Source organism: Perognathus longimembris, chromosome 7 (assembly GCF_023159225.1).
Source record: "Perognathus longimembris pacificus isolate PPM17 chromosome 7, ASM2315922v1, whole genome shotgun sequence".
NCBI lineage: Eukaryota > Metazoa > Chordata > Mammalia > Rodentia > Heteromyidae > Perognathus > Perognathus longimembris.
The window spans coordinates 9503345-9512339 of NC_063167.1; the positions used below are offsets into that span (position 1 = coordinate 9503345).

An 8995-nucleotide genomic window follows, 5' to 3' on the forward strand; every position below is an offset into this window, starting at 1 on the left:
CAGGGAGGTCCCCATGGGGTCCCACCTCTGCCCGATTCCATGTCCCCACAGGCTCTGTCAAACGGCCCATTGGCCCAGCCTCGGCCCAGCCACTTCCGGCCCTCAGAGGAGGAGCTGCCGCCTCCCCCGGAAGACCCTGTCCGTCCTCCGGAGAGAGAGGCATCCACAGGTAAGGGCACAGGGCTGCCCCCCAAGGGGCTTCCGGTGGAACCCCACCCCTGTGCCCGCCCCAGCTCACCTAGGGGGTGGTCTGGGAAATTGTACATCTGTTTATTGCCTTGACCTTCTTTGTTTTTTAGTAATGATGCTCCATTTACATATTAGCTGTATAGTTTGCTGTAGAAGCAAAAAGCCCTGAATTTCTCCTCGACACTTGTTATTTATTTATGCCAGTCCTGGGGTTTGAACTCACTGCTTCACGCGCCCTCTCAGCATTTTTGTTTTGTTTTGTTTTTGTTGCCAGTCCTGGGGCATGGACTCAGGGCCTGAGCACTGTCCTGGCTTCTTTTTGCTCAAGGCTAGCACTCTACCTCTTGAACCACAGAGCCACTTCCGGCGTTTTCTATATATGTGGTGCTGGGGAATCGAACCCAGGGCTTCATATATACGAGGCGAACACTTTGCCACTAGACCACATTCCCAGCCCCGTCTCATCATTTTTGTTCAAGGCTGCCACTCTTTGTTTGTTTGTTTTGTTTTTGCCAGTCCTGGGCCTTGGACTCAGGGCCTGAGCACTGTCCCTGGCTTCCTTTTGCTCAAGGCTAGCACTCTGCCACTTGAGCCACAGCACCACATCTGGCCGTTTTCTATATATGTGGTGCTGGGGAATCGAACCCAGGGCTTCATGTATACGAGGCAAGCTCTCTTGCCACTAGGCCATATTCCCAGCCCAAGGCTGCCACTCTTATCTTTTGAACCACAGCTCTCCTTCCAGCTTTTGGTAGTTAATTGGTGATCAGAGTCTAATGGACTTTCCTGCCTGGGCTGGTTTCGAACCACGGTCCTCAGATTTCAGCCTCCTGGAAATACAGGCGCGAACCACCAATGTCTGGCTGAGACACTGATCTTCGCGTGTTCAAATACTTCAGTCCTTTTCGGGCTGCTGGATTTTGTGTCATAGTTAGAAAGGACTCCTCCAAAATTGTATATAATGTTCTAGTTCCTTCTCATATTTTTTTTCAACTGACAGAGAAGGCATGTTCACTTTAGTTTTTTAGCACTAAATGTAAGTAGGCCAACATAATATTTATAAAAAATACTGGCTTCAACAAAAATACAAAGCACTTTCTTTCTTTATCTTCCAGAAACTGAATATACAAAGCAAGTTTTTTCTCCCAAGATATTTTCATAGGCAAAGGATTACACATATGGTCACAATTTTGCCTTAAAAAGATTGTTGGGAAATGTACATAAGGCCGCTTGTAAATGTACATCATGTTACTGCTATAACATCTTATGTCCAGAGGAAAAAAAAGTAATACAGATTTTCTCTTACTTGGGTGTAGGCTATTCAAAAATACAGTATTCTTCTGTACAAAGAAAAAAGTCACATCACATTTGATAAGATGGAAAAAGCATTGGCCTCCGTGGTTACCACCAAATATCTCAGTCCAATACTTTCTATTATGCACAATACCCTTCTCATATTTTTGCTGTCTTTTTTTTTTTGGCCAGTCCTGGGCCTTGGACTCAGGGCCTGAGCACTATCCCTGGCTTCTTTTTTTGCTCAAGGCTAGCACTCTGCCACTTGAGCCACAGCGCCACTTCTGGCCATTTTCTATATATGTGGTGCTGGGGAATCGAGCCCTGGGCTTCAGGTATACGAGGCAAGCACTCTTGGCACTAGGCCATATTCCCAGACCTATTTTTGCTCTCTTGGGTTTTTTGTTTTTTTTGTTTGTTTGTTTTTTTGCCAGTCCTGGGCCTTGGACTCAGGGCCTGAGCACTGTCCCTGGATTGTTTTTGCTCAAGGCTAGCACTCTACCACTTGAGCCGCAGCGCCACTTCTGACCATTTTCTGTATATGTGGTGCTGGGGAATCGAACCGAGGACTTCATGTATATGAGGCAAGCGCTTTTGCCACTAGGCCATATCCCCAGCCCCGGGTTTTTTTTTTTTTTTTTTTTTTTTAAAAAAAACCAATCTAGCTATGTAGCTCAGGCTGACCTTGAAGTCAAAATCCTCCTGCCTGCACCTCCCTACTACTGGGATTAGAGGGGTGTCCACTGCATTGGCACTCCTCATTCCCATTTAGATGTGTGTGTGTGTGCGTGCGCGTGTGGTGTGGGGCGTGAACTCAGGGCCTGGGCACTGACTGTCCCTGAGCTCTTTTGCTCAAGGCTCGTTAGTGCTCTTCCACTTTGAGCCACAGCACCACTTCCAGTTTTTGAGTGGTTAACTAGAGATAAGAGTCCTATGGGGACTTTCCTACCCAGGCTGGCTTCAAACCACAGTCCTCAGATCTCAGCCTCCGGAGTAGCTAGGATGACAGGCGTGAGCCACTGGCCTCCGGCTCCCGGTTAAATCTTGATGAATTGAAAATGGCTAACCTTTTGAGAAGACGCATCTGTGACCTCAGGACTGCATCTTCTTCTTTTGATCCGACTTTTTGCTTGGGTTGGCCTCAAATCCACATTTCTGCCTCTCGAGTCGCTGGGATTACAGGCCTGAGTCACCCTACCTGGCCTAAGCATGACCCCAGTCCTGGAATGGGAGGCTGAGCCCTGGGCCTATTCTGGGTGGTGACGGCTGTGTCTCCTCCACCCTAGATGTCTGCGGCTTCTGCCACAAGCCCGTGTCCCCGCGGGAGCTGGCGGTGGAGGCCATGAAGCGGCAGTACCATGCCCAGTGCTTCACCTGCCGCACCTGCCGCCGCCAGCTGGCCGGACAGAGCTTCTACCAGAAGGAGGGGCGGCCGCTCTGCGAAGCCTGCTACCAGGTACTCCCCAGGCAGGGCCAGCCCGCGGGGGCCAGGCATGGAGCCCTGTGGCATGTGGGAGGCGGGACGTCCCTTCTGCAAGGTGGACACTGTGGGGCCAGAATTCCCCAGATGAGGAAGTGCAGATTGAGAAAGGAGACGGAGCCCGGGACTCACTGGCCCGTGGCTGCCATAGTTGCCGGCCTTCCGGGCACCGACGCAGTGCTTGAGATCATCCACTTAGGAAGAGAAGAAGGGTGGTTTGGGTTCCCAGTCCCAGGGGTGGAGCCATTGGCCCAGGGCGGGGCAGACACATCTGCTTTTTGTCAGCTTCTCGTGGTCATCTGCCTCTTTTGACTTCCTTTTTCTTTTTGGTGGTCCTTGGGCTTGGGCATTGTCTACTTCTGGTTTTTTTTTCCCCCCCTATGGTTAATTGGAGATAAGAGAGTCTCACGGACTTTCCTGCCCAGGCTGGCCTTTGAACCTCAATTGTCAGATCTCTGCCTCCTGTGCAGCTAGGGATACAGGTGTGAGCCACCTCACCTGGCTTTGGGCTCTGAGATTTAAAGGAAGGTGGCAGTAAGAATCCAGTAACCGCCTCACCGTGGCATTCCCTGCTATGCGCCAAGACCCAGTACTCCTGGGGCCGCGGGCGGGGCTTGGCTGTGCCTGGCTGTGCTGTGCAGCAGCTCTGAGCCCGGGGCCCTCTGTCCCAGGACACGCTGGGCAAGTGCGGCAAGTGCGGCCAGGTGGTCTGCGACCAGGTCATCAGGGCTCTGAGCCAGGTCTTCCACCCGCGCTGCTTCACCTGCGTCACCTGCGCGCGGTGCATCGGCGACGAGAGCTTCGCCCTGGACAGCCAGAACCAGGTGTACTGCCTGGACGACTTCTACAGGTAGGAGGGAGGGGCCGCGGGCGGGGAAGGGGAGGCAGTGACCCGGCGGAGGGCCCGGACAGCGCCTCCTGCAGCCTCTGGGACCTGAGACGCGTCCTCCCGCTCCTCCCCCCCGCTCACCGGCTGGGGGTGGATGACCGTGAGCTCCTGCACCAATGCAGGCACTCGGAACTCTGCCCTCAGGTGGGTGTGATGAAGAACTGCTGCCGGACACAGGTGGCTCATCGCCGCTAATCTGAGCTACCCGGGAGACTGAGATCTAAGGATCGTGGTTCAAAGCCAGCCTAGGCCGGGAAGGCTATGAGACTCTTATCTCCAATTAACCAGCAAAAAGCCGGAAGTGGAATTACGGGTCAAGTGGTAAAGCAATGGCCTTGAGCACAAAAAAGCTACCCAGTATCCAAAGTCTCAGTACTAGCCACTTCTGGCTTCCTGTGTAGGTGGTGCTGAGGAATCGAACCCAGGGCTTGCGTGCTAGGCAAGCACTCTCCCGCCAAGCCACCTTCCCAGCCCATGGCCCCAAGAGGGGAAACAACAAATCAATGAGAGGGTTGCGGGTCCCAGGCTAGCAGCCCCTCCTCAGTTCCAGCTCCCGCCCCCCATCACTTCCACCTCCCCACAGCAGGTCTGCTCACTGGGGTCCCCGCTTTGTGCGCCAGGGACTCAGACGTGAGGCACCGCTGCAGATGGAGTCACACGGTCGCCCAGAATTGCGCTGGGGGGGGTGACTCCAGCCACCCCAGTTCTGCCAGCTCATCTCCACGCTCGTCATCGCGAGGGTTCTGTCTTTCTGTCTAGGAAATTTGCCCCTGTGTGCAGCATCTGTGAAAATCCCATCATCCCCCGGGACGGGAAGGATGCCTTCAAAATTGAGTGCATGGGGAAGAACTTCCACGAGAACTGCTACAGGTGTGAGGTGAGTGGCGTGGGGGGAGGGTCCGTGGCTGTCATCTCCCCCCCTCCCTGCCCCCCGGAGGCAGGTTCCACAGCTGGGTGGGTGCTGGTGTTCACACCCCTAATCCTAGCTGCTTGGGAGACTGAGATCTGAGGATCACAGTTCGAAAACAGCCAGGGCGGGAATGTTCATGAGACTTTCTGGTTAACCAGCAAGAAGCTGGCTCAAGTGATAGAGGGCCAACCGTGAGTGAAAAAGCTCGGGGGCAGTGCCCAGGTCCTGAGTTCAAGCCCCAGACCTGGCATACACACACACACGATGAAAGTAGGGAGGGTGTAACTAATAAGACAAGAAATGTACTCACTACCTTATTCTGTAACTGTACCCCCTCTGTACATCACCTTGTCAATAAAATTTAATTAAAAAAATAAAGTTCACTGTCTAAAAAATAAAAAGGATGAAAGTAGTTACAGAGCTAGCCCATCCATCAGAATTTTGTGTTCCTGTGAAAAAGAAGCTCGTTCCTGCGAGAGAGGGAATGTGTTGGTCCATGGTGACCATGTTGAGGGTAGCGAGTAGCATCCAGGCTGTCTTTACCTCTCCTGCTTCCCCCTTTTTGCCGGTACCTGGTTTGAACTCAGAGCCTCAAGCTTTCTCAGCTGGTGCTCTACCACTCGAGCCATGCCTCCAACCTGTTGTTTTGCTGGTTAATTAGATATTTACTTTCTTGGACTTTCTGGGCAAGCTGACTTCAAAACTTGATCCTCAGATCTCAGCCTCCTAAGTAGCTAGGATTACAGGTGTGAGACACTGATGCCCAGCTAGCAGAAGGTATCCATTCTTCCCATTAATGCTGGGGAAACTGAGGCTCCTCTTTGCCTCTTCTCAGACCTTGGGAGGCTTGGCTGGCCCTTTGTTTCTCCCCATCCGTTCTAATTTAGAAAAGGTCACTTGCGCCCGTTGGGAACTTCAGGTTTGTCACTTGATCCTCTCAGAATTCCCAACAAGTAACCTATTGTGAATGACCCAGATAAGGACTTAGTTTCCCCCAGGGACAAGGGTGGAGTTGCGGAGAGGAGCCACACGAGGGCGCCCTCTGTCCATGGAGAAACCAGACTGTGGCCCTGTCCCCTGCCGGGTCCCGACAGTCACCAGTGACCCCAGTGTCATCTCTGTGGAGACCGGAGTCTGGTGACGTCACTGCCGCTTCCCAGAGTGCCAGCAGAGCCAGAATCCGGTTTCTGTGCATGAATCATTGCTCACCTGGAGCGGGAAGGGTGAGGCATGATGGATGAGGCTCGGGTAAGGTGTGCGCCAGGAGCAAACGGTGAGGTTGTGTTGGCAGTTTGGGCCAGAATCCCTCTCCTCCTCCTGAAATCTGTGATTCATGATTTTTTTTTTGCCAGTCCTAGGGCTTGAACTCAGGGCCTAAGCACTGCCCTGGGTGGCTGCTGCTGCTGCTGCTGCTTTTTTTTTTTTTTTTTTTTTTTTTGCTCAAGGCTAGCACTCCACCCCTTGAGCCACAGCGCCGCTTCTGGCTTTTTGTCTACATATGTGGTGCTGAAGAATCAAACCCAGGGCTTCATGTATGCCAGGCAAGCACTCTACCACGAGGCCATATTCCCAGCCCCTGTGATTCATGATTTTGCCTGTCTTAAGGATGTATGGCCTGGGGAATAACAAAAGAAGACGCCTCTAGCCGGGCACAGGTGCCTCACGCCTGTAATCATAGCTACTCAGGAGGCTGAGATCTGAGAGTCACAGTTCAAAGCCAGCCTGGCAAGGAAAGCCTGTGAGACTCTTATCTCCAGTTAACCACCAGAGAACTGGAAATGGCCCTGTGGCTCAAGTGGTACAGTGCTAGCTTTGAGCTGAAGAGTTCAGGGACATCGCCCAGGCCCAGAGTTCAAGCCCCACAACTGACCAAAAAAAAAGACCCCTTTCCAAGTACCTGTGGCTCACACCTGTAATCCCAAGTAAACTACTCATGAGCTTGACCTCTAAGGATCGTAGTTCAAAGCCAGCCTAGGCAGATAAATCTGAGAGATTCTTTATCTCCAATTAACTAGCAAAAATCTGGAAGAGGAGGTAGGATTCAATTGGTAGAGTGCCAGCCTTGAACGAAAGAACCAGGTGAGGCCCTGAGCTTAAACCCTAATGCTATAGCACAAAGAGAGAGAAGCAGTCGCTGGTGGCTCTCACCTGTCATCCTGGGCACTCTGGAGGCTGAGATCTGAGGATTGCAGTTTATTTATTTATTGCCAGTCCTGGGCTTGGACTCAGGGCCTGAGCACTGTCCCTGGCTTCTTTTTGTTCAAGGCTAGCTAGCACTCTACCTCTTGAGCCACAGCGCCACTTCTGGCCTTTTCTATACATGTGGTGCTGAGGAATCGAACCCAGGGCTTCATGTACAGGAGACAAGCACTCTTGTCACTCGGCCATATCCCCAGCCCCCAGGACCACAGTTTAAAGCCAGCCGGGACAGGAAAGTCCATGGGACTTTCACCTCCAGTTAACCGGCAGAAAACCAGAAGTGAGTGGCACTGTGGCTCAAGCGGTAGAGCGCTAGCCTTGAGCCAGAGAGCTCAGGGACAGCGCCCAGGCCCTGAGTTCAAGCCCCACTACTGGCAAAAAGAGAGACCCTTCAACTCAGCCTGGCCATCAAGTCTGCTCAAGAACTTGCCGTGAGGCCCCTTTCAGGCCTCAGTTTCCCCTCCCCGCCCTACGAGGAGCAGGGCTGGGCCAGGCGACGCATTCCACACACCTTGGCTGTGAGCTTGCGCGGTGCCCGCTGGGGTCCCCGAGGGCCTGGCGGTAAGAACGGCTCCTGCCTCACACCACACATCCCACGGAGGCTGTGGGGGTTACACCCCGGCACCCAACTTCCTGGGGCCTTCACGGTGCCTTTCCGAGGATCCTCGACCTCTCCCCGGCCGGGCTGCTGCACCGCCCACTCCTCCGGTGATGGAGAACCCGGGGTTTCTGGTCTGGCCCAGGAGGTCAGGGACGGGGAGCCGCCCTGCTGCGCTGCAGGGGGCGGGGCGTCGCAAAGCCCCGCCCTGTTGCCCTGCAGGAGGGGCGGGGTGTCACGAAGCCCCGCCCTGCGGCCCTGCAGGAGGGGCGGGGCGTCACGAAGCCCCGCCCCTGCGCGGGCTCCGTGCCGCGGCTGCCCAGACGCCCGTGTGCGTGCGCGTGACGCGTGCCTGTCTTTCCCCAGGACTGCAGCGTCCTCCTGTCCGTGGAGCCCACCGACCAGGGCTGCTACCCGCTCAATGACCGTCTCTTCTGCAAGCCGTGCCACGTGAAGCGGAGCGCGGCGGGCTGCTGCTGAGAGCCCCGGCCCGGCCCTCACTTGGTTTCCCTTCCACACCCGCTCTTGCACACTCTCTTCCTGAGCCTCGGTGGGGACAGCGGGCACCTCGGCCTGGGGTGTCTAGTATAGGGGGGGACTGAGCACCCCCCTCACTTTCAGTTCCTCCCCCTCGCGGTAAGCACCCTTCGATCCCTGAGGCGCCCCCCCCCACCTCGGGGAGGCCCTCGAGCAACTGGCCTTCACCCATTTGGGGGGTCGGGTTCCAGGTTCGCCCCTGGTGCCCCTAGCACTGACACGGCCCTGCACAGAGCGGGGAGAGGCGGCGGCCTGCGGGCCTGAGCCACCCGAGGGGAACCCCACTATTCTGTAAAAAGAGCAGGGGATGCCAGGGGCGCACGCCGGTAGGGGAGAAGCCAGCCAAGGCAGAAAAGGCCTTGGAACGGCATCTCCAATTAACCAGCAAGATGCCGGGCTAGAGGTGTGGCTCCAGGGGTAGAGCATCTGCCACAAAAAGCACAAGGCACTTGAGTTCAAATCCTGATAGGGACCAAAAATGACAGAGGGTGGAGAGGAGAGGCTTTGGGGAAACCTAAGACTTATGGGAGGAAGGAAGATACTCTGGATGGGGGAGGGGTCTTTTTGTCCTTGTTTCTTCTAGTTTTCCTTTTCTTTGAAACATCTCCCTTTGACTATCAATGCACAAGAATGTGACCCCGTGGTGACATGGCCACGGACTTGCAGAGTGGATCCTGAACTCCATGTGGGGGTGGGGGTGGGGGTAGGGGTAAAGGGGGCAGGTCCACAAACCTGAGTATCAGTCCCCTCCTCCGCCCCCTTGAGCGTCTGTGGACATAGCCTTAGTGCCTTTCGTGTACCAGGATGGGGCCAGAGGCTGGGGCTCCTCACCCACCCCAGGGTGGCTCTAGACAGATGTGCCTCCAGCTGTGGCCCCAGATGCCCCCTGCCACTGTGGAC

The 8995-nt window shown here is 54.8% G+C and overlaps 1 protein-coding gene across 2 annotated transcripts in view; it reads left to right on the forward strand.

Annotated features, from left to right (window-relative positions):
* Fblim1 (filamin binding LIM protein 1) overlaps positions 1 to 8772 on the forward strand; it is a 32654-nt gene extending 23882 nt beyond the window's left edge. For both annotated transcript variants that reach the window (XM_048350295.1, XM_048350296.1), the window contains 5 exons: positions 52 to 169; positions 2769 to 2938; positions 3634 to 3812; positions 4611 to 4728; positions 7925 to 8772. In XM_048350295.1, coding sequence (XP_048206252.1) covers positions 52 to 169; positions 2769 to 2938; positions 3634 to 3812; positions 4611 to 4728; positions 7925 to 8038 — 699 coding nt within the window. In that variant the 3' untranslated portion in view covers positions 8039 to 8772. The remainder of the gene's footprint in view (positions 1 to 51; positions 170 to 2768; positions 2939 to 3633; positions 3813 to 4610; positions 4729 to 7924) is intronic.
* The last annotated feature ends 223 nt before the right edge of the window (positions 8773 to 8995 follow it).